The sequence below is a fragment of the Uloborus diversus genome, chromosome 1 (genome assembly GCF_026930045.1).
Source record: "Uloborus diversus isolate 005 chromosome 1, Udiv.v.3.1, whole genome shotgun sequence".
In the NCBI taxonomy this organism is placed as follows: Eukaryota; Metazoa; Arthropoda; class Arachnida; order Araneae; family Uloboridae; genus Uloborus; species Uloborus diversus.
In genome coordinates this window covers 19,571,892-19,598,720 of record NC_072731.1, presented here as the reverse complement: position 1 = coordinate 19,598,720, position 26,829 = coordinate 19,571,892, and the positions used below count along the sequence as shown (strand labels likewise).

Below are 26,829 nucleotides of genomic sequence, written 5' to 3'. Positions count from 1 at the left end.
AAAATCTAGTTTGAAAGCTTAATAAAGCAATTAACGGTTTGCACCAGAGTGGCCGTATGTGGTTTTTTGAGATAAACAGTGTTTTATTGAAAATTGGTTTTCAGAAATTTGAAGAATGTAATTGTGTTTATATTTATCATTTTATTTCATGTGTCATTTTATTGTTGTATGTTGACGAAATTGTTTTGCTCGCACGGAAAGAAAAGAATTTAAATCATGTTTTAAATTTACTTAAGCAAAATTTTGACTTAAAAGTTCTCGGAAAAACGAAAAAACTGTTAGGTGTTGAATTTGAAAGAACTGAAAATGGTTTGAATTTGTTTCAAACTAAATATATCATTGAAGTTTTTGAAAAGTTCAAACATTTTAATTTTCCGGTTTCATTATTGCCGATTTGTGAAGGTACTGTTTTTTCGAAATTGAATTGTCCTAATACAGAAAATGAAAAATTTGAAATGTCCAAGATTCCTTATTGTAATTTGTTGGGTTGTCTTTCTTTCATTGCGAGCAGAACGAGACCGGACATTTGTTATGCGGTCAATATCTTCAGTCAATTTCAAAGCAATCCTGGTGTCATTCATTGGAACGGTCTTTTAAAACTTCTGGGTTATGTTTTTCAAACAAAAGATTTAAAACTTAGATTAAATTGTAATAGAACCCAATTAATAGCTTTTTCTGACGCCGATTATGCAGCTAATCGAGATGATCGAACTTCACTAGGGGGGCAGTTAATTTTGTTGGATAATGCGCCGACTGAATGGCGAACCTTCAAGGAACGTTGTATTAGCCTTTCCACTATGGAAAGTGAATTTGTGGCCCTTTGTGAAGTGCCTAAAGAGATTATGTGATGTGTTTGACCGTGTATTGAGTGAATGTTTACGCTGGGGAATTGTTAGAAAAAGTAAAATTAAATCTGTAATGTACGTTGATAATCAATCGGCCATTGACTTTGTTAAATCTCCGATTGAAAATCACCGTACAAAACATATTGATGTAAAATTATTTTTTGTTCGTGATTTGATTCAACGGGACATTTTTACCGTAAAACATGTAGGTAGTAAATCCAACAGGGCCGATATTTTTACGAAGCCGCAGACCCGTTTTGAACTGAATCGTTTTTGTGAACAAATATTTTGTTAATTTTTAATGGTATTAAATTGTTTAGTACAATAAATGTAATGGGATATTAAAGTATAAATATTTTTGTAACAACTGAAATTCTTTTTCAAATTTCTCGTTGGTTTAATCTTTGAGACGGAAGAATTTGATTCAATGACAAGAGTTTATTTTTGGAAACTAAGCGTTTTAAATAATTCTGTCATTGTGAAAAAAAAAATTGTCAAATTATTGTGCCCATCTTTTTCAAAGATACTGTTTCGAGTATTTTTGTCAATTACAGTTTGACAAGATAGTTTGCAGTGGAAATGTTAATCTTGGACTTGCTACTAGTTCCTTGGACTGTGGATCATCTATAGGCAAGAAGGACTTTTTTGAGAAAGGACTTCAATCAAATAAGTGGTGATGCATTGAGCTGCATCTGCTGATGGATGATGTATTATGATGGATATATATCCATATTTGTTTATTGTTGAATCGTTAAATTTTTTGTAAAAGATTAAGCCTGGCCTTTGTGGATTTTTTTGGGGTTTTATTTTTGAATCTATTAAAATTGTATAAAAATTTAAAGCTTAATAACATTACTGAATGAGAAGGGGGGATATGATAGACATCGTTAAACGATATTTATCCGCGTTCTCATTCCTAATGTAATGTAATATAAAATTTACTTTATTCAAATTAGATTAACTTCTCAACTCTTTCGGCACGTGTAAAGTTTCAGTTTTAGGTTGGCATCCTTTGATGCCCAATCATATGCAAATGAGGCAAGTATAAATAGTGAACGATTCCAATCGTTCTCTCTCTCTCTCTCTTCTTTTGCGTTTGTCAGCCTCTTGTGAGTTAGGTCCGATAGGTGTTGGGGAGTTGCGAACTCCGCCTCCACTTATGGCCAGGGTTTATTCTTATAAACTTATTTTGGTAAGATTTTAAACAAGTTTCCAATGTTCATTTCTTCACATTAACATCTGATTCTGCACCTTCCACTGTGTGGTATTATCTCCGCTTGTATAAGCATGTAACATTGTTAACTGACTTACGAAATTTTGCCCTTCGGCTTTTCGTTTAAACATCGTAAGTTATCATTCTCCAGATTCAATACACACTCAAAGTTGCGAGGGAGCGGTGAAATTATTGACCGAGGTTGCAGAATCAGTATGTGGTTGTGCCAAGAGAGATGGATTCATACGAACTCAGTTGCGTAATTGAGAAGCAAAGCCTTCTTTGAGAACAAATAAAGACTTCCTTAAAGTGTTCCAAATTTGATGGAAAAATAACTATCAGTGGCTGATTGCAGTATTGTTTTCGGCAACTGAGTGAAAGATTGACATAAGTTGCGTAAACGTTTCCAGGCATTCAAATTGTCGTTATTATTTGATATTTCACATCTTGCAGCAGATCAACTTTTAATTTTCACATTGACCGTACTTTTTAGTTATTAAATAAATGAGTTAATTGATGATAAAAATTTCTGTACCCATTAAATAAAACATCACAAGCACATACTTAACACGAGCATCATCAAGCATTTTTAACTGTCGGTTGGTTGGTTTGATTTTTATGGCGCAAGAGCGCTTGAGGGCTATACTGCGCCAGTTTAACTGTCAGAAATAATATCAGAAAGGAATATCTCATGCGTAAGTACATTAGATCCAAAATGTACAAATCACAAAAAATGAAAATGTCAAAAACAAAATTTTTTTTTCATTAATGCAGGACATACTCTACGTGCATAGAGAGATATAATTGGGGGAGAGATATAATTGGGAAATAAATATTGCTGGATGTTTTCAGACAAAATACTGCAATGTACAAAAAAAGCTGAAAAAAATCCAATTTTGGTTAATTTCACAATAATGTACGGCTTATTCATGAAATAAAAACTTTAAAGCAGTGTTTGAAATAGAGCGCAGGATTGCGCATGCAAAACGCACACAAAATCGGAAAATCCCACACAACTCAAAGGTCCCTGCGGGATTTCCTGATGTAAATTCTCAAACTCTACAATGAATCCCAGACGGGTAAAGTGGCAAAGAAGAAAAAAAAATTCCTCCCAGCATAGCATTGCCGAAGAGCGAATGACTTCCTCCCCCTCCCTCCAATCCGACCAGCACAATCCAGATTTCCCCGTCTCACATCATCCATTCTTTCATACAAGTAAATAAAACAGAGGGGGAAAATGATCACCAAGCCTTCATTATTTGGCAATTTTATTGCTAGAATGGTGATTTTCCCAAAATTTCCGTTTTCTCTTTTTTTAAGGAGGGAAATAATATATTTTTTTCAAATAAGAGTGGAAATCATAAAAGCATGTAAGAGTACAATGAAGTTATAAATATAAAATACCATGCAATTTCTGCTCTTATTTCGCCTGATTCATAAGAATGCTTGTAACATTTAGAATTTGTCCTGGCACTCCTCTTTCTGCCTATGTTGGAAGAAGCGGTGATTTCTGTGAGGTCAGAGGTTACAACGTGGTTATGTGGTTCTAAACGCTCGTCTCGTTTTGAAATGCATCAAATACATTTTGCCATTTTGTGTTTGCGAGAGGGTTCGAAAATATCACGATATGTTCCAAAATATCGAAAACATTCGATATTTTTATATATATTGGATATTTTGATATATATCCGATATTTTCAATCAACACAAACTTAAGTCTTTAAAATAGTAAATGCATCCTCAAATCACTCTTAAATTATTATTACAATATGTAGACTTAAAATTAAGGGAACTTTCAACATTTAATGTTTCATTTTACATTTTTATCAATTTTAATGGAGATAATTTAGCACTAGCTGTTTTACTCATTTTTCTTCTATTAGCTACTTTTACACAGTTATATGATTCAGAAATAAAAATTTGCATCTGTCACTGCACAGTCATAAGACATTTCTTTTTTTCTGACCAACATGTAATATTTAACTAGGCACTTTTAATATAATTAAAATTTTAACATTACTGATAATTTTATGAATATAAAACAAAAAAGAATAACTTTGCTGAATTAATAATGTATTAATAAATCTTAGAAATACAGTACATAAGTTTTTGATTATTTTTAATAATAAATGAACAACATTAGTATAATTCATATAATTTTTACATTGAAAATACCGTAGTTTAAAAAATAAATATCGAAAATATCATGATACTTACAAAATAAATATCGGATATATATCGTGATATACAGTCGAGTCCCGACTTACGCGAGATATGCGTTCCAAGACTCCTCACGTAAGTCAAAATTTCGCGTTGTGGAAAAACGTATGTATACAAATTTTTTTAGAAGCATACCAAATTCTTTTAGATATTTATAAACATTCCTCAAACTGCTCTAAAGTATTCCTCAACTATACATTGCAGTTTCCTACATAAAGAATTGAACTTTCACTGTATTTAAAAAATTTTAAAAAAAATGTCCAAAATAAAATACAAAATGCATAAAATGAATGGCCAATGCGAGGGAAAGACATAAAATAAAACAAAATGGTACACACAGTATGAAGTGATAATAAAATGCTGCATTATAATAGTACTGTACAGTAAATAAAGTAACAATATTTATGAGTTAATAAATAAAGATAATGATGATTTATGCTCCATTATAAAATCGTTATTCTTATCAAAAACATTTTTAAATACGGTTGCTTCACCTTTTCTTTTATAACGTTTCAATTTGGGGACACAGTCCCTCTTCCTGATCTATTTAATCCACAATACAATAGCAGCTTCCATTTTAACATTTACTTTGCTAGACTGTTCTACAATCATCAGTATTGAAACTAAGTTTTGCACTTTCACAGATATTTTTTTGTTTTGACTTCTAATTGTACATGTGGGAGATTCAAGTCATACTTATTGCCGCGCCCTACCGTCGCCATTTTTTTTTGTTCAAGCATATCGAGAATCTTAGCCTTTTTTTATATCAGAAACTTTGTTTTTCTTCCTATCTTCACAAACTTTAGGTGAAAGTAGCACTCTAAGGTGCAATTATATTTCATCAATTTTAGACTAGTTTAGTGTGGGAACTTTCGCTGTCACGCCGTCAGTGATACTCAAAGGGATGTATCAACATTCACACGAAATCAATATTTAGCAGCCAATAACGAAGCCGATACTTCCTTCCAAAAAAATTCGTGTAGTGGATGAAAAATTCGCGTTAACTCTAAAATTCATTACTTGTGAAAAACTCGTGTTATAGCCATTTCGCGTAAGTCGAATTGCGTTGTAGCGGGAGTCGACTGTATATCATGATATATATCGACGAACCCTGGTTTGAGAGTTTAAACATTGTATGTTAAACATTTCAGTCAAATCAAAGCAGTTCAAGTACATCGACGAATTCCGATCCACTGGCATCAACGAATTGCGATCTGATCAGTCGGCTTCAACGAATTGAGATCCGATCTGCCAGCTACAATGAATTGCGATGCGATCCACTGGTTGAAATGCTATCCGAAAGCTGCTGGTAACGACAGTCCATTTTCAATGGGTATGCAATTTTTTACTTCAACTTTTTGAGCGTCAAAAAAAAAGTCTTTATTTAGTAGAATCCCAATTATTCTAATCAATAAGGACCAAACCCCATTTGGATAATTAGATCCAAAAAATGGTCTATTTTAACCCCCGACACACAAAGGAAGGGGGTCATGAGTTTGACGTGTCTGTGTATCTGTCTGTGCCACTCTAGTGCCTAAACGAATGGACCAATTTTTAAAAAAAAGGTTATTTGAAAGGAGAGTTGATTGAGAGTGTTCTTAGCTTGGTTGCATCTTTGGATGACATTAATTAACAAAGATATTAATTAAAAATCTCTAAAAGGTTTTTCACGATTTTTGCAGTGAAAATATAGTTAAAAATTTTTTAATTTAATACCAAAAAAAGAGAAAAAATTTTTTTGCTTCTGATAGAATGGGTTTGGAACTTCCACGTTTCATAGAATTTGAATTATGTTTTTTTTAAGTAGATTTTAATAACGGCTAAGCCTTTATTCACGCGACTGACAACTGAATTGATTGTTGGCCGAAATTAAAATCAATGATTAAAAATTTTTGCCTGTTGCCAGTTTCTATTTAATAGCAAATAAAATACTTGACACTGATTTTTAATTATATAAGGCTTTTAAAAGAATTTTCAATTGTCCTTCGTTCTTACAGTTGCAACTCGGTCAGGGTTTTTAAAAAATTTTAATTTTATCGTTGCTTGCTGTAATTATTGAGTGTATGTTACTTAGTTATAAAATGTTATTTAAAAAATGAAATAACAAAATAAATCGCCAAATAAGTGAATAATTATTTGACAATGGTGTTGTTATTTCACTAATATAATAAATAAATAGAAAAATAAAATAAAAATGATTTATCAAAAAATTCTAAACAAATTTTCAGCACTTATGAAAATAAAAATTCTTCCCCAAATTCAACCCCCCCTGGAATCTGAAGTAAAGGGGGACATTCCCCCCCTAGAAATTTAACCCTATTTCAACCCTGCTTTAAAAGAATGTAGTTAATCATAAAGACATGTGTAAAGAGTGTTAAAAGAAAGCATTTGAATGGTATCAGAACAAGAATTTGAAACATTTTATTTTCGAAAAAAAAAATTGGAAATTGATAATTTTTTACTTTTTTTTAAAACTTTGTAGCTCGTTTCCCGGTAACTAAACGTTAATATTTTCAAAAATATTAGAAATGAATTTCTAGGGGGCAAATACAGTGCATTCTAATTGTACAAGTCAAAATTTAAAAAATGACATATTGTACAGTAACTGTCAATAAAAAATATTTTTTTTCAAACTTGACTCTGTTCACTATCAAATTTTAAAGTTTTGTAACATGTCCTGATCACTGGACCCACAAGAAAAAAACTTATAAATACTAAACAATACAAAGAATATTTTATTATGTAAAGTTTATTTTTGTTATATAGTGCATTTATGTTTCATACAAAATATGATGATGAATTTAAAAAATATTTTAAACTTCAGATTTTAGTTAAAGGAAAATGTTTTGTCTTTTTTTCCTTGTAAATATTATATGACACTAAAATTTTGGCCAACTATTTAGTAACAAAAGAATTAAAAAAAAAAACCATAATAAAAGAAATAAATAATTACCCTCTGCTGTGTAAAAGCTTTTCAAATATGCCATACAAAAATAATTGAAAAATAACATTTAAAAAGTTTTATTATTATTATTATTAAATAATTTCAGTTTTAGAATGTGTTGTCAGCTCAAAATTTTCGGAAATGGCAACCTAGAATTTTAGTATTACAAATGCCCTTGTATTATATACATTCTATATATAATAGCGAATGATCGAGTAACGTTGAAGTCATCAACAATGAAACTCGCGAAACAGCATGATAATTTGATGGCAATGTTTGACATGCAGGGAAAACTTTATTTAGACAGGGCTGAACTGGATATGGTAACTTAACTATTTTATGCTATCTACTGGAGTTTAGGGTTAATCAACTGGAGTTAAGGGTTAAAATTTCAACCATCAAAATATCACTAAACAGGCAACTGATGCATTTCAACTTGACAGGCGATTTTCTAGTGTAATAATATTAACTATTATATTCTGAATTTCAGCACTAAAAAATCGGAATCTTTAGTCCTAGCGACAAAGTATAAGAAATGGATTTTCGACGCACTTTGAACAATTCACAAGGGAAGTTACTTTTGGACAATTCAGCAGGTTGCATGCAACCTACAAGTCACAGTTTGATTACTGTTGGCACAGAACTCTTTAAGCTGCTAAACAGATTGTGTATAGTGCAGGGTTCGCCGATATATATCAGTTGATATATATCATGATATATATCTAATATTTATTTTGAAAATATGATATTTTGGATATTTATTTTTTCAACTATGGTATTTTCAATATGAAAAGTATGTTAATCATAGTAATATTGTTCATTTAGCATTAAAAGTAACAAAGTTATGTACTATATTTTTATCATTAATATAACAAAGTAACATAATATTCCTTTTTTTTCATAGGAAAAGTGCCTAATTAAATTTTAAACGTTGCTCAGAAAAAAAGAAAATGTCTTGAAAGACTAATGCATATGATTTATTTCTGAATCATATAACTGTAAAATAACTAGCAGAAGAAAAATGAGTAAAACAGCTAATGCTGAATTAACTCCATTAAAATTGATAGAAATATGAAATGAAATATTAAGATATAAATAATGAAAGAAACATTAATTTTAAGTCTACATATTGCAATTATAATATAAGAAAATAAATAGATTTGAGGATTCATTAATTGTTTGGAAGACATTAGTTCGTGCTAATTGAAAATATCGGATACTTTTAAAAATATCATGATATTTTCGAACTCCGATATAGTGTGATTGTCCATAGTCTCTGGGGGTAAAGAAAAACATGATTTCAATCACTAACAAAGTCATAAAATTAAATTATTTATACCCAGCTACGTCTTGGACACTATGGACAAAATTTTATTTCTCGGTTTATCCAGAAGAAAGGGAAGGAAATCAAGTTGAAACATTGAAATTCTGTCTCCTTTTACCCCCACTGGTCCTATGTACAGAAAAATAATTAGCTTTCCATGTTGTATAAGTTTTCCAGATTTTTGATTTGAGAAAGATTTCGAATTTCCTGAGTGATTCAAGGTTCCCCCTCAGCTGTATGAACCCCGACTCAGGAAGAAGCTTTGAGATGAAGCATTTAACTTTTTTTCTGAAAGCGGACATGAAATAATTGAAATTGCATCACTGACCTCTCTTCCTTTTCTCGCCTCTCCTGCTCCGCCCTCTTCTGCCTTTCTTCCTCCCTTTTCCTCTCCTGTTGCAGGCGATCGCGCTCAGCCTCCTCTTTCAAACCTCCCCAGGGGGAGCCACCGGCAAAAGGTAAGGCTGTACGCTGCCCCCAGGGATCCTGCGTGAGACAGCTCGTTCGCAAATCTGCTCCCAACATTGCTGGACCAGGGATGCCTAGAGGGAAGTCATTTTTAATAGATTAGTGACAACATCATAACACACAAACATTACAAATGAAATTTAATACACATTTTCTGGGGCTACAAGGATGAAGGCTAAAGATCTTTTCCTGTATTAATCATTCAGAATTATCTTGCCAAAACCATATCCTTTATGAACGATATTCACAAAAATATTTCTGGGAAAATGAATTGTTTTGCTGATGATGTCAAAGTTATGGGGACTGTAGAAAATGAATAACAAGCAAATCAGCTGCAAGAGGATCTAGATCCTATTACGGAGTGGGCTGATAAATGGGGTATGGCTGTTAATGTTGGGAAATGTCAAGTGCTACATTTAGGGCATGGAAATAAGTGTACAAGTTATTATTTGCAAGGTTCAGTCATTAGTCAGGCAGAAAAAGTTACTGACCTGGGCGTCTTAATAAGTCAGGATTTAAAGTTTAGCCAACAGTGCAGCATTGCTAGTAACATGGCCAATACGATGCTTGGGTTTATCAATAGATCTATTTCAAACAAATCTAAAGAAGTTCTTCTGCCCTTAAATAGAAGTTTGGTAAGACCTCATTTGGAGTATGCTGTTCAGTTTTGGTCTCCTTATCTTAAGAAAGAATTAATGTATTAGAAAGGGTTCAAAGGCGGACTACAAGTCTAATAAATGGACTTTCTCACTTAGACTATGATTCCAGGCTTAGAAGGCTAAAAATGTACAGTCTTGAGCAAAGGAAGAGACCGGGGGGACATGATTCAGGTGTTTAAATTTATTAAAATGAAAGATGTTACGGGGTTGAAGTTTAGTACTGAAAACAGGACAAGGGGTCATTGTTTTAAGCTATTTAAATCTCAGGCTAACATGGATATTAGGAAAAATTATTATTTTAGCAGGGTAGTGGAACCTTGGAACAGCTTACCGGAAGAGGTGGTAATGAGCAAGGGAGTAGATGGTTTTAAGAGGGCCATTGATCTTCACTGGGGATTGTAATTTGACCAGGACCAGTCTAGCTGGGCCCAGAGCCTGTTGCTGGTCGTCACTTTTGTATTTGTATTTATGTCCTTAAAGCTTGCATCTTTTTAACTTGACAGTGACTTAAGTGTTTTTAATTTATGATCTCAATAAAAAAAAAAAAATCATATATCACCCATCCAGTTAAAATGGCATTCTAACATTATTTTGCTTTAATAAATTCTTATTTGCGGTTTTTACACTTATGATGACTTCATTTTGAAAAATGCTATTTCTTTACATCCGATATGAGAATTACATTTTTCTCATTTTGAGGAGAAAAGCTTTTTACTACGTTTTGTTAGGAGGCAAATAAGTGAAATTTTTTTTTTATTTTCATTGACAAGGTGGTGACAGGAACTGTGAAAAAAATCTCCCTGACTTCTTACTCTGATTAAGTTCATCTATTTCCCTGATTTACGTAGCCAATAATAATGGTTTCCTTTCTTTGCTCTAAATGAAAACCATTGCATATTAAACAAAAAGCAGTGTTTAAAACGTTTTAAGCTGTTAATTAAAAATATTTTGAAAAGATGCTCCCTTTTTTAGTGAAAAAAAAAATGTATCAAATTATCTACAGAGAAATATTATTGGAAATCTAAAACAAATACTTTATTACCAGTAACCAGTTAACATAATAATTCTGAGAAATTATTAAAACCACTCTTAAAGACATATCTAATCATAATAAAACTAAACTTTATAGAAATAATTTTGAACTGAATTTTCAAGCAGTATAATTGTTGCTGCATGAATAACAAGTAATAGTGAAAGTATAGAAGTAATGTAGTTTTACTTACGGAAATAATAGAGATGTTTATGTAAAACAATTTGAAACCTTTTAACAAAAAGTCATATTGAGCTATTCTCTAATCAAGAACTTCAGTTTTAATGAATGAATTCAGTGTTTTAATTATTAAAAAATAGTAAAAATATTTACTTATATACTTAAGTACACAACTCAAATTCAAATGGTTTCATTATTTGTCGGAAAAAAAAACTTAGATTACTTTTGTAACATGCAAAAAAGTTATTAATTTCAAAATATATATGTGTATATAACTTGGTTTTAAAATAAAAGAATTTTAAAGCCTAAAAAAAAAAAAAAAAAAAAAAAAAAAAAAAAAAAAAAAAAAAAAAAAAAAACATCTCCTTTGGATAATCTGAGGTGACAGCGAATAATACGATGGCAAAAAACACAGTTGATTTTCATTTAAATTAAATTTTAACTAAATTAAAAACATCAAGTAATAACTTTTTAGCTTTAATCAGTTTTAATTTAAAAAACAAAGATTTTTTTCTTGAAATTGTGATTATAGTACGCTAAATACTTTAAGACAATGAGTAAAGACAAGGGAGCTAAGTCATTTTGTGTTGTTTATTTTACGTAGCATGAAATGCATGGAAGGAAAATTCAAGCTACATAAAATAAACAACTTTACAGACATAGAAGCAACCTTAGGAAATTCATCCTATGGTTAATGGGTTAAGATTCAATACACACAAACCTGTTTTTATATGGTGGATAGGGACCCCATAAAAGAGAAATTGTTCGAAACTTCACAAGTAGCTTTAAAAAGTTGTTTTTGAAACACAGTTAAAAAAAAAAAAATTTATGCCTCGCTTAGGGACCGCATAAAAAAAGTCTCACATAGAAAATAAAAAACCTTACAAAATTGTAATATTTAAAAGAATTCAAAATGAACCAAGTGATAATTTTTGCTGAGTACTCAGACAGAATTTCCTGAATAAGGAAATTTTTGGGAGGTCACAGTCACTTCTTATCGGGGAACCCATGTCGTCACTTGAAGATACTACCTCTCACTCGTTTTAAAAATCATTTCGTCAGTTGAATCCCAATCTTATCAAAATTTTTATATTCCCCACAAACAAACAAAAAAAAGCATAAAAACAGGTTTGGATGTACTCTGTACTATAAGGAAAAAAGATGCACAAACATGCGGCGGTGTATAATCACACCTCATTAATTTTACTTTTTTAGAACAAACTAGAAGACTCCGCCCCCTGCTCGTAGCCACTCACCAATCCTCGAAGATTGCTTCACAATCTTATTTGGTTCACAAAAATTTAAAGGGCCTGTTAAGAAGAATCAGTTACAGTATGCGTTACGATTAAAACAAAAGAAAAATCACGCTCTTCTTTCCGTAAAAAATAGTTTTAGTAAAACACTCTTCAAACACAGAAAAATAATTACCTGAAGGCAAAAAGAACTTCATAAAAATATGTATAACAAAACAGTTTTTAAAGAAATGCTTCAAAGAGCACTCCTCCCCCAGGGTCCAAACTAACTTGTACAAATTTTACAGCTTAAAGGTCTCTTGAACATAGTACAATGGCGGTTTTCTACACAAGAAAAGTTGCTTTCAAATTCGTGGTCTTTAGTAATATATTTTGTTCTTTATCTCCAGGCTTGAATTAAGTTCAGTCTAGGACTTTTCGCTAAAATAGAAACCTTTATATCTGCTGTTCTAATTAATAGAGAAAATTGGAACAAGTTTTATTAGATGCAGAAACAAAATCTCTTTTGAACAACATAAAATGTCAAGGGATGTGGAAAATCTTTCATTCTTTTAATAGCAGATTTGGAAGAAATTTGAGCTTAAAAAATGAACTACAAAAAAACTGATTCGAAATTTAAAAAGAAAACCTCAGGGACTCAAGGTAGTTTTCTACAAAACTTCAAGGCTGTAGGTGTTATGTGGTCTCTTGTATGTAGACCTGCTACAGATTTTCTTTCAATTTCTTTGACCTTACTTTTTTTTAATATAAAAGATTTTTGGTGGAAATTGCATACGAAATTAAGGTACTTTATTTTGCAAAGTAGACAAAAAAAAAAAAAAATTTTTTTTCTTCATTTAATCATTTTTTCTGAGTTTTTTATTTTTTCAAAATTCCCTGACATTTTCCTGCTTAATAAAGTTCCCTGATCTGTTGTCATGCTGATTGAGATCATAAATTAAAAACTTTCAAGCATTCTGTGCTCCTTATAAGAGTTAAAATTTGAATTGCTGGTTTAATTTTGTTTTTAATTTAATTATGTCAATAGTTATCAATATTGTGTTTGTCATAGAACTTTAAGTGCAATTATAAAAAAATTTTTAAAAATAAATTCTTTAATATGCCAGTTATACTTTTAAAGTTTTCATTTTGAAAATTGCAATTTCTTTGCAACCACTATCATGGGGGGAGGGGGGTCTAGAAGGGGCCAAGGGGGGCTACGGCTCCACCCAAAACTTCATGAGTGTAAGATTTTTGTTAAAGAAAAAACAAAAGGAAAAAGAACATAATAAAATTTAACACGTATTTTACTCTTAAAAGAAAGTTTTAAATGGGAGAGAAATTATGGCATTCGCCTCAAAACAGAACTATTATTTCCAAAATTTTGCTCCATTATTTACATCATTTCTCAATGCCAACTTTATTTACTTGAACACTTAGCTGCTGTTAGCTGAGTACACCTATTGCTCACAATACCAAAAAGAGCATAAATTTGCATTTTTATGGCTTTAATTTCGAAAATTTTCTGGAGGACTCCTATTCCTATCCCCTCTCCCATAAGGCGGCTGGTGCTCAAAAAAAGTGGGGAGTCAAAAAAAGTCTAAATGGTTGGGGGACGGCTAAAGCTTATTTTTTGTAAAATTGGGTTATGATTTTGAATTTTAACATTAATGATTGAATGACTTCTAAAAAAATTGGAATATGATCTTAAAATTCAGAATGGATGGCCACCATAGACTATTACCTTCCAATTCTAAGTTCCATTCTTATGAAATAATGAGAGAAAAGCTCATTTATTTGAAATTTTAACTTTGTTTTTTGTGAAATCATTTCACCAAGTAAAAAATCGTTTTCCAATCAATTGCTAATTTTTAGCTCTGAAAAGTCAGGGGGCAAGGTCCCTTTAATTTTGGAAGTGAGGGAGCCGTTTCTCCCCTTGCCCCCTCATACGAGCTGCCTGTATCCTCTCCTGATTTCTCTACATGTAAAGGCAGAATGTTTCGGTGTTAAAACTTCATTTTCAAAGCACATTGTGGGGTGAGCCCCTGAACCCAGAAAATTCTAAGGTAATCAAAAGTAGTCTAAAATGATTTTTAGGACTCCCAATGTTGAAAAATTACTTGGAATTTTCAATTTTCTAAACATTTCCGGGGGAGCTTCCGAAAGCTCATCCTCCCAAATGTCTCTAACGATAGCCTAAATTTGAGTTGCAAGGGGAGCAACTGCTCCCTCACTCTCGAAAGAAAAGGGGCCTTGCCCCCTCACTTTCCAGAGTTTAAATGATTGGTTGAAAAATGATTTTTCATAGGGTGGATTGATTTATTTTACGAAAGTAAAAATTTAAAATTCAAAATAAATGGACTTTTTTCATCCTATTTCATAAAATAGAGCTTTGAATTGGAAGGGAAAAGACTACAGTGGCAATCCACCACGATGATTGAGGCGATATTCCACATTTTTTAAAGGTCATAGAATCGGTAATGTTAAAACGTTTTTAATATAACTCAATTTTACTAAATAATAATGATAATAATTGATAAACAGCTTCAGTTGCCAGTCCTAGTACTTGTGTGGCTCAAGTGTTATTTCTGTCTGAGCCCCCCCCCCCCCTGCACCTGACTGATTTGGTTCACTTCTCTCATTCAAATAAATTTATTTAAATCATTTACAAGAAGAATTTTGCACAGATATGATTTCAAAAAATAAAAAACTTTTAAAATCTCACCTAAAGGACCTAATCCAGTAAAACTGGGTGCAGCACCAGCAAAAGTAGGGTAACCAGGGCGTGCAAAGGGACCTGGAAAAACAAATCTATTAATATAACATATAAGCATACATTATAAGAAAACGAAGTTGCCATTCAGTAAGCTTATCTGCAAAATGGGCGTATCAGAAATCAGCATACTTCAAGCATTTACTAACTTCAGCATACTTCAAAAGTTAGCTAAATTGAGCATACTTAAAAAATTTAATTGATAACATAAGTTGATTATAACTTTTTTTACTATGATTTACTCACAATAATAATTAAATACAAAGATAATTATTGCAAGTATATAAGCAAACTGTAAAGAAAAAAAGGAGAAAGATGTAAAAAGTAATAAATAAATTTTAAAAAAAAATTATAACAGTTTTTACTATTTTCAATCAAGATTTATTATTATTTTTTTGACGTAGACAGGTAAAAATCTCAGACAACCAGAGAAAATATTCTCTGGACTAGAAGTTGAGAATCTCTGAGTGGGAGCAAAAGTAAAAACCCACTGGTTAAAAATTTAATCCATATAAGTTTGTTTAACTTAAAACAGATATTTGTATATCATAGAAAATCATTGCAACTCTACTTCTTAAAATAATGAAACAAAATTTTAACTTAAAAAATATCAAAGACGTCAATACAACAAAATAATTTCTTATCTCTTTTGATACCAAATTCGCCAACTGGATCTGCAATACAAATAATTGGCAAGAAGCTAACAGGAAGGAAGATGAGTAGTAAAAGGAGATAGTTGAATGACATGAATGACATGAGTTGCATTATCTTTCATTGAATTACAATACTATCTTTGCAGAACACAATTTTGCAATGACAAAATGCTTAGTAAAAATTATTTAATTGGAGATCACATGACAGAGGCACAGGGTTTCTTTTTAATTACTAAATGCAAAAGAGACCATCTGCAAAAGGCCCTGGTTAAAGCTCCAGGCTTGGAATTCTGAATAGTAGCCATTGGCTCCTAAAGTCACGGAAAATTGAAGCCACTTTTTTTTTTTAAAGTATGGACACAGAGCAAAAAGTAAATTATTTATTTGCTACTAGTAATATTAAGGACAAATTAAATGAACAGCTGTAAAATTATTATGTTGTTATACGCAAAAACAACAAACAAAATCTCACTGTTTTTTTATGTATATATAAAGATATAAACATAAAACAAAAAGAAATATTTTACAAATTTTTAAATGTAATACAAATGCAAGCTACTGAATGAAAACAAAGGTGAGAATTCATACATAGGATTTGGGTTATTATTAGTCAGAAAATTTCTGTCGCCTGGCACAATTACTTTTCTGAGAATTTGGGATTGTAAAAGATTGTAAGTACAAAAATGAACCTTTACGAAATCTATATAAATAAAACAAATATATTTATATGCATGTATATATGTGTTTATATGTTCCCTATACAAATCCAGTTTTCATCGGATCTGGACCAAATTTGGCACGGAGGTACTTGGGCACCCAAGAAGGAATGTAGGGGGAGGTTTCGAACGTTAAAAAAGAACCGAACCATTCAAATTTTAATTTTAAGGCCCGAAAATGGCATTAAATGGCACTTTCTACTCAACATAATTATCCGATGAGTTCAATTCTGGTGCCATTTGAAAGTTCCCGAAAACACCTCTGAAGTTCATTCATTTCCTTTGAATTTCAAAAAAAAGGCTGTAAAATCCCCGGGAAAAAATTAAAAAGCGCTTTTAAGCATATTTTCATACCAGAAAACTATCGTTTGCGCAATCTCATTTTAAATTGACATTCAGAAGGTTGCCGGGTTTTTTTTTCTCTCGGCTGTGACTAAATAAAATTTTGTTTTTGTCTTGAGGTAAAAATTTCCCCTTTTGATTATTATTTGGCTATTTATCTTCTTTCTTTTTTTTAAAGGATTTTAGTTGTATTTATGGAGGGTTGCGTTTTTTTTATTAAGGAATTTTTATCTGCCGTTTACTTTCTTTATGAATGTTTATTTTGACGGGAAATTTTGCAGTATTTTTTTTTTCTTCTCTAATTGAAGCCTGATTATTGAACATGTCATGGGTCACTTGACATAACTTTTATTTTCGAGGTGGGTAGACTGTGCAAAGCCCGCAATGCAGCTAGTAACTAAATAAATAAAACAAATCACTTTGAAATACAAGCATATGTAAAAATATCTGGAGTCATTGATTTTTCTGACTGAGAATATCCAGTTTGAAATGAACAAAAGAAAAAAAAGTTTGTACAAAATCAAGATAATGCTGACTACATACTCGAGAGAAAGGTTCAAATAGGATTGTAAACATGTGATTTTATTTCAAAACAAAAAACAAACTGATCTCCTCTTTTGGCAACTGGAACTTGATTTTTTTGAATCCATTGTCAACGAAAGGGTTGCGACTGGCGACAGCTCATCTAGAGTTATACTCTGGTTTAAGAGTATGATCATAGTCTAAGTCATCATAGTCTAAATAACTAAGTGATCATAGTCTAAAGGTTTCTTTGAATCCTTTCTGAAATAATAGCTTTTTTAAGATAGGAAACTAAAACTGAACAGTATACAGCTATCCTAAGGTTTTACCAAACTTCTCTACAGCAGTAGATTAACTTCCTCACTGTCATTTGTGATTATCTTTTCATGCTTAGAAGGGATAAAACCAATACTGCACAGAAGGTATCAACCTATTTTTGAAAGGAGTCTACGTATTGTTGTCCAAACCAAACATTAAATCTGGTGCAGAAAGCAAATTGCTCACATGGGATGTTTAGAATCATTGTTTGTCCTACTGATTATTAATTGGTTTTAATGTAATGCATGGCATTAAAAAAAGCTGGAAAAGGTGAGGAAATTTCAGGTTTGTGTATGGTTGACAACCTTTTATGATGAAAATGACAAAGCATTCGACATTCATGCTAAATGAGCACACAATTGTACGATACAATCAAAATTCGTACATTTCACTGCATAATCATACAATTTGGAAGCCGTGCAACAGACACTATCATCAAATGCATATAATTTAATTGAATGAAAACTGATAGCTTACCAAGGTGTGCAGGTGTAGGGTTAAGAAATGTGGAATGATGAGATGAATGTTCAAATGATCTTTGATGAGATGCTGCAAAAAAACAAAAATCAACAAAAATGAAAAAACTACCAAAACTAAAATGAACAAATGATTATGTTTTCAAATTTTCAAATAAGACAAAAAGAAGCAATTTGAGCTCACTTGGATGATTATAAAGAACAAGATGGTGTATCAGGTTAAATATTCACACTTTGTTGCAAAAGCAATATTTTTTGTCATTTTGAAAATAAGTTTAATTGTCCAGCGGGAATAAGATTTAGTTTAAAAAACAACTCTTCCACAAGAGCAATTATTTTAGACATTGAACAGCAATGTCTACCCCCTAATCTTTGCAAAAGTATTGTTTATATCAAATTCATCTAGAGAAAAGTTTTAATTGTATTCAACCACCACATACTTTGGAGTTACAAGGAACTTTTTCATCAATATAAAAAAAAAAAATCCAAAAGGTAAATGTTTCATTTCTTACTCTTCATATGCTGAAATCGAGTTAATGAATTTTTACACTATCATAACATGCAACTCATTTAAAACGGAGAGAAAAAAAGTTCTTAAAGGACTAAACAAAAATTAAAATATGATAAATAAATGAGTTTAATGCAGGAAAAGTCACAATAAAAAGTAAAATGTATGCTCAGCTTTTCAAAACATTTAATTTTAAACAACACAATCTTCACATCCTTTTCTCAGACTTGATTCAGGAATGTCTACCAATATTGTTCATTATATTAAACTGAATTTAAGGACAAGTCAACATTCGCAACGAGAAATACTTCTAAGTAAATGACAACGACGTCAAAGTTTTGCAAAAATACTGCAAAACGGGGACGAGTCAAGACCCACCTGCTGAGAGTATCGACGAGGAGAAGGGCGATAGCTCGTGTTGTCGTGGCAAGGAACAAAACAGGTGGTTAGCTGCGAGGTGATGCTCTGAGGGAGGGGGCTTGACTGATGCCATGGCGATGCCCGCCTTGTGAGCGTCCGCTTTGTGTTTCTGCTGGTGGTTGTAGATTTCCCACGCGATACGAACATGCATTGCACACCATTTCCCGGGCTTCTGAAACAGAAAAATTCATACTCAGAACAAAACATTTTTTTCCCTCCACCATCAACAAAAATAAGATGCAGTCACAAATGAAAGTAATAAAGAGAAAACATGTGAAGTTAACTATTGAAATCCCGTTACAACGAATGTCAGTACAATGAAATATCTGTTTCAAACGCAAGGAATTTTCAGTCCCGATTTGATTTCCATTTTGATGTATAAAATTGGTGACACCTCGAAGTTTGTTGTAACGGAAATTCACTGCATATGAATGTGATTCAGTCTGGACTTAGGTGATCGGCGAGTCCGCTCAGTCCGAAATCAAAACTACCAAATGTTTATTGGAGCCAAAAAATACCCCATAAGGTTACAATACAACTAGAGATATTCAGTGAGACAAAGCACATTTTTGAAAAATTACAAGAAATTTTAAGTTTAGGCAACATACTGAAATAAATAATAAATTTTTTTTGTCTGGGTTCAGTTGGGCTGGTTCTAGTTAATTTATTAGTCCCCAAAGAAGATTACAGGCCCTCTTAAAGCTCCCCCCTGCTCATTACTAATTACAGCCTTTTTTCATAAGTTGTTCCGAGTGCCCACAACCCTACAGAAGTAGTCATTTTTCCAAATTTCCAGGTTAGCCTGAGATTTCAAAGGTTAAATCAATGGTCCCTCATCCCGCGTTAGGTGCAAAATTTAACTCATTAACATCTCTCATTTTGATGAATTTAAACAACTGAATTGTGTCCCTTCTGACTCTCTTTTACTCGTTAAGTCTTTTAAGTCTGGCATCATAAACAAATTGTCCAAGTCCCCTTACTAGCCTAATAGCCCTCTTTTGAACCCTTTCCAATAAAGAAATATCTTTCTTGAGATAAGGAGACCAAATACTTCAAGTCATGCAGAGAAAAGTAAAAAAGCTAAAATCATGTTCTTCAGTATGCAACTGAGAAATCTTTCGAAACATAACCACTGAAATATTTACATATTTTTAAGTCTGTAAAAAAAATGTCATGACCAAGAACTATTTCTACAGAAGCTTAGGATTTTTTAACATTTTCAATCATTTTCACAATTATCTGTCCAAATTATTTTTACATGCTATGAGTTCCTACACACTACTAAGAACAATAAAGCAATAGGTAGAAATTATTCACCAACTTACCATGCTTTTTGTTTTGGGAACAGAATTGATCTGGAATGCAAAATCAGATTTTAGTTCTATGAAATATTGACATCATATGCATTATCCAGTCTTACTAAAATTCCAGCCATTTACTGCATTATTACATAAAACGATTTGAACTAAATAAGAGCACACATAAATTCAATACCCAAAATGATCTTAGTGCCACAAAATAAATAAATTGCATTTTATCATAGTAATTGTTTGACATTTTGTCTTGCTGATGAAAATCGCCTGGATTTTTGTACGATTGCAACTCTAATACCATTCCACGCATATTTCGTGAACGTCTCTTCAGTTCTTAAGTTTTGTAGTCTTGACTGAAAATGACTCTATCCTCTACATTTTCACACATGATATGTCATGGAATGACTATTCAGACATGACAAGATCACAATATGCTGGATAATAATTTTAAATATATTGAGAAAATTTCAATAACTGAGAAAAATCCAAGGCTCAAAATATATAATAAATTTTATTTCTTTAATAATGATTTCAATACTTCAATTCAAGGTTGAAACAAATTCATGTCACATCAAGGACAACGTGAAAGATAGCGACTTTCTTTTGAGTATCGAATATCACAAATAAACAGATTTCACGCCTAACTGTGTCACCTTTCCAAAACACAAGATGGAAACCAAGGAATTCGTTTAATAAAAGTAAGGAATTGAAACCCAAATGCAACAAGTAAACTTCTGCTTCTGGATGTAAAGTTTAAGATTTTTTTCATGGTTATTTCACAATTAACATTATTTTCTCGTGGTTTTCAGAGAATTGCTTTAATTTGAAAAATAATGGCCAAAATTTCATGAACAAATAAGTAAAGGTTTGCATTCTTGCACTCTATTCTACTAACTTGTAACCAAGACATACAGCAAACCAAAAGTATAAAGGTTGCTTCCCAAACAAGCAGAATTCTCCAGCCAATTTCCCAAAAAGCACTGAATGAATGTCATACGCCATCTTTACTTTCTTACTCATAATTAGAAAAATGTTACAGGGGAAAACAGCTTATTCATTACCATAACATTCTACTTCAAACTAATAAATTTTGTTTCAAGAAGAATACTAATTTTCTTTTCAAAAAAATATTTTTTGGGGGGAGGGAACCTTAAAAAGAAGTAACTTTGTTGCAGGTATAAGAGAAAAAAAAAGCATTTTTTACACAGAAGTCTCGGAAGAACTTAGTTTAGGATAGAATGAAATATTTGACAAACCCATGGAGATGCTAAAAGATTGCTCACATAATGCAGTAAAATTAAGTATGCCTGTTTTTACTGAAATTACTGTGTACAGTTTATTAATTATTCAACATCTGTTCATTTCAGTAAATCCTGTTCATAAGAAGTGTTAGCAGAGGTGATAGCATAAGGGTTGCTACTTCATCGCCAACATTTGCCACATTCATGGTTTGCTCTCAGAATGTGAGAATCTGTTCGATATCAACTGATATTAGTTGGCCATGCTCGTTTGCTTAATATTTGATTACGCATTAGCAAAAACTTCCCTGAACATGAAATTTACACGAAATGAAAGCTCACTTTTTATTTCACAGGTACATGTTTTTCAACTATTCATTTTTAATATCGTTTGAGAAAGCAATTACAAATGTCTAAATCCTTTTTAGGTTCAAAATGCATTTTACATGGTGACACCAGTCTTCATAGTGGCAGAGCAGTATTGTCAAGTTTCACATTGCTTTATTTTTCTCGGCTATCATTTCTTGTAAAATAGAGGGTTTCAAGAGGTTGTTAATGATTCATTGGCAAAGGGCAAGTAACATTATTTCAAGAAGAGTTAGTTCAGATCTTCAATTGGGCAGAAATTTTGGTCATTCAATAGTGTTAAATGACAACGACTTCATTTTGCTTGATAGTGTGGTTTGGTTTATTTTGGTATGTTTTTGGTTATGGCTTCTGTTTTGGTTAGGTGTGCAAGTTACTGTTGAGGAAAATTTTGCTGAACCAAGTAACAGATTCAAGTATGTGAATTAATTCTTTATATTTTCTTACCTTTGGCTGAAGGGCTGCGAGATGAGCAGGAGGAACAAAAGGTGTGGAAGAACCACCACCACCAGGAGCAAACAGTGAAGAAACATGAGGATAACCAGACAAACCAATCTGGGGAGCGGAGAGAAAAAAAATAATGAAAAGAAATGGAATTACGACATGGATATATTTACACAAAAGAAGGAACAACAATGCAAGGCAAACATGCATTAAATAGAAACATACTCCCCAGTAAAATATTATCATTTATTGCAATAACTCCACTAACATGCGTATGAAATTAACTTCAGCATCCCCCTCCCCCCTCTTTAAATGGCTGAAACTGGAGGAATTCATAGCCCTGTAGTAGCTTTCAATTTGTACCCTTCAAGTGCATAAAATCATAGACTAGTGCCGCATTTTCCTGCGCATTGTCTGTTAAAAAAGTGTAAAATTAAACTTGCGGATCATAGCTGCCACCAATTATCTGTGTCCCCCTCCTAATGCCAGGGTATTGAACCACAATTTACAGCAGGATTCATCAATAGAGACTGTTTTGTCGCCTGTAGCGTTATTTATTTTACGTAGCTTGAACTTCCCTCTTACTTGAATCAGGCCACATAAAATAAACAACCCTACAGTGGAGGAAGAAGCAGTCTCTATTCGCGACTAGACTGCTTGTTCCTTTGTCTTTAAGTAACTAGCGTACAATAATTACGATTTCAAGAAGAAATAATTATTTTTTTGATTAAAATTGATTATACAGCATAACCTGTGAAGTTGACCACTTTTATCAGACACGGAATTAGCCATTACCATATAAATCGACCTCTGTAAGTTGACCACTAAGGTAGTGCACTGAAAGTGGTCAACTTACCAAGGGCGGATCCAGAAAATGCTCAAAGAGGGGGCGATTGTTTCTCATTCTTTACTCTTTAGAACTTCAATTTCTAAAAATTTTCGAATGAGTGCATTGAACCACTCAATCACCTATCCCTAATATCATGTATCGTCTAAAATTGAGATTTCGGAACTTCAATTTCGAAAATATTCCTGTAGAAATAGTTCCTGTCCCTATCCCCAGAGTAATAAGAGATGTGCTGCAATTGCGTTTTAAAGACTTCAATTCCGGAAGAATTTCTGAAAAGAGCTCCCTTTCTTCTAACATCATCAAATATTATGTAAAATTACGGTTTTGAAACTTCAATATTGAAAATATACATGAAGAAAATTCCTGTCTCTCGGCTCAAGGAGGGGGTGATCGCCCCATCGCCCCCCCCCCCCCCCCTGTATCCGTCCTTGCAACTTACACAGGTTTCATTGTACCTTAAAATTAATTCGTCTTTCTGTTTCCAACTAAGTTGGTAAAACTACGTGTCACAACTTCCCTTTTTGGACATTGTATCACCCGCGGATCACGGGAAGACATTCGTCGGGCCGATTTCGGGACCTGTGGATAATGCGGTATCTAGAGAGAGGACGAGAAAAGAGTCTTACCAGATGAGATGCCGGCTGGTTGACCATGGGGGCACCGAGAGGAGGCGGGGCCATGAAGGGCCCCTGCTGGTGCATCTGTCCATGGTGCTGCACTTCACTCTGCATGTAGGGGGGAGGGGGGATTGGAATGCTGTGGTCCTGGGAGGCCAAGAACCGGGTGTCCAGCTCTCTCCTCAGCAGGTCGGGATCTGCACCAATCATTCAAAAAGGAAGAGTCAGTAACACAGTCAAACTGTAGCCCTCCGTGCTCTTTCACGGAGGGACAACAAATACTGTCCAACCACGGATTGCATGGAATTTTCAAACGTCCAGATAAGACAGATCTATGTGAATAAGGGGTAAAAGTAAAAATTTGATGCACGTATTCCGCTCATTTGAATGAGAATCTGCTGCTGCAAAAGCTGACATCGCTAAAAAAATAACAGATTTGTCCATTTCCGGCTGTAAAACGGCGTTTGTCTTTCCATACGATCCGTGGTCAGACAGTAGATGGCTACAACAAAGTAAAACGTGGAGAATTTACTAATGTCCGAGGGAAGCTTAGTTTAGTCGGGGTCTCAACCCCGTTTTTAAGTGTACTCTTTCATAACTTAGATATACTCATTACAAAATAAGAATTATTTTTTTTTGCAGTTACAAAAAAAAATATGTATATAGGTCAATCCACTTTTTGTGAATATTTTTTCCCGAATTTCCGAAAGCGATTCGGATGGTCCGAGTTCGAATGGATGGATTCCCACTGAGTAAAAACGAGGACGAAATAGAACCGAGTGAATTCTGCTGCAATGTAACAATAACCGTTAAAAAAATGGCTCAGAATCTCAACTCCGGTGCCGAGAGTCCTGAACGGACGAATAAGGGATTCAACTTGCTCTTCTGCTGTTGCATGATTTGTGAGATTTTAGGTTTGCCATGGAAAGGCTCCGTACTGCCAGCCGCAGACTTTTCCGGCAAGAGTCGAGGCACGACCGACTCTTCATTGAACCACAGAAAATCTCCCGACATTCGGCGCCAACGGACGGCTCAAAACATGGGCGTGACATCGATCGATGGAAGTGCGACGTCTAGACTACTAGGAGACATCTCGATTTCTATGGGGACATGAGGTTAAAGACCTGCTCTCACATCGTATCCACACTGTGATAAAATGTGGTTATTCTGGGACAATCCCGAGAACAAGTCACGGTTGCTGCATGGAAGGGAACATATGAAATAGGTTTCTGAACCGAACCTACATCTCAGGGAAATTCTCTTCTTTGTTCAGCAGACTGTTGAGCAGGGTTGGCAAAAACCCAGGATTTTTTAAAAAAAGCCCATGGACCCGGCGGGAGGGGGGGTTAACTAAAACCCAACTTTTTTTTTGTCCTTTTTAGGGAAAAGGTGGAGCATTTGCAGCATATGTAGCGTAAGCATATGGATAAAGCGTTGAAATTCGTTTGTGGTGGGAAAAAGCTGGAAAACTAGTTTTCTTTGTATAGAGTAAGAAATATTAAACTTTTTTGTAAGATAATAAAAATGCTATTCATCCTATTATTCTGTTTTCTATCCGACCATTTGTGAATCCTGTCAATTTCTAAAAAATATATCTTGCTTATTCGAGATTTGTGACATGTGTTGGTTTGCAGAAAATAATTCACATGAAAGCTTTTCGGCTAGTGACTTGACTAAAAGTCCAATACATTTATAAAGCATATTAAAATTCAAAATTCATTTTTTTATGTCTATTGTCTGTAGTAAAGAACATATAAATAAGAAGTTTAAATTGTGAAAGTATTTAAATTAATTAATTTTATCAAGAACTTCTCAGAAATTTTTAAAAACCCAAAAGTGGGCAAAAAATATAGGCTTTTTTCAATGTTTTTTCTCAAAAAAAAAAAAAAAAAAATCCTACTGGGTCCAATCCGGCTAATCCTGTAGTCGAGACTTTGGTCTTTTACTGTTTCTTCCGAATAGGACCAGTTTGTCAAACTGGATAAATGCCATTGTCTTGCTCACTCATCGACAAAAATCAGGTTGAGGGGCTGGACTCGGCCACAAACTGTCATCGCAAACCGTTTCTGCACTGGGTTCCTGTGTTTTGACATGATTTCTCTCCGACTACTGTGACGACTACTTCCGTTGGGGTGGCATTTTTCGCTCAAAGCTCTTCAAATAAAGCATACTCTGCACATGGCGAATACATCAATGAATAAAATAATATTATACTTCTCTTGGTTTTTAATTTGCGCTAATAATTATGGAACAATTCAATGCCATTACCAAAATAGTGCAGAAACTTTTTTTCTCTGAGTGTAATATAATTAATTAAACATATCTACAAAAATGAGTACAATTCGCTAACATGCCCCATAGATTGATGACTATTTTAAAGTTTGCTGGCAACACGAACTTCAATAGAAGTATTTCACAGTATACAAATGTATCAAGACTATGAGAAACTGAATAATAAAGTTTATGAATACAGTGACCCTAATAATAAGGGACAGTGCCATTGACAAATACGCGCTATAACCAAAAAATCAACACATGTCTGGGAGGCAAATGGATTGATATCTTTTCCCACTGTTAACATCCATTACAATTTAGTAATGCCAGCATGGGGGATAAAGTCATTGATGTTTTTTTTTTAAATCATGGGGCATATTAACGACACACGTACTGTCTGACCATTGATTATATGGAAAGGCATACATCCGGTTCATAGGCGGAAATGGACGTATCTATTAGTTTATAGGGATGTTAGTTGGTTTCTTTCAGATGTGGACTTTTGCCTCTCTATTATTTAGCCTAAGTTTTGTAAAAATGAAAATTTGCTCACAGCAACATTTTTTAAATCTAAAGTATATTCGATCTATATTCTCACGGCAAAAATTAATCGATTTATTTATTCACAACAAAGTTTTGCACTTACCATTTTGCTTTTACATTCCTAAACGAAATTAAAATATTTTTTTTTCTTTTTGTTGTTTCCATGGTAACTATTCGTTTTCCTTTATTTTATTTCTGCAAATGCAATAAATGAATAAGGCACTAGTGACATTATAAAGCTCGTGCATCAAAAAATCCCATCGTTATTTTCCCTTCTCCCCTGCTAGATTCATTCAGATGGAATCGTCTTTACTTGGCAGATTGCCGAATTACATACAATC

General features: G+C 33.0%; 1 protein-coding gene across 1 annotated transcript in view; it reads right to left on the bottom strand.

Moving 5' to 3' along the window:
- Positions 1-26,829, bottom strand: part of LOC129228310 (autism susceptibility gene 2 protein-like) — a 361,864-nt gene that overhangs the window by 17,069 nt on the left and 317,966 nt on the right. Inside the window, exons 9-15 of the mRNA XM_054862988.1 lie at positions 23,681-23,868; positions 22,208-22,315; positions 20,169-20,198; positions 18,802-19,015; positions 17,917-17,988; positions 14,841-14,912; positions 8,875-9,088 (exon numbers count right to left, since the gene is read on the bottom strand). Of these exons, the coding sequence (XP_054718963.1) occupies positions 8,875-9,088; positions 14,841-14,912; positions 17,917-17,988; positions 18,802-19,015; positions 20,169-20,198; positions 22,208-22,315; positions 23,681-23,868 (898 nt within the window). The remainder of the gene's footprint in view (positions 1-8,874; positions 9,089-14,840; positions 14,913-17,916; positions 17,989-18,801; positions 19,016-20,168; positions 20,199-22,207; positions 22,316-23,680; positions 23,869-26,829) is intronic.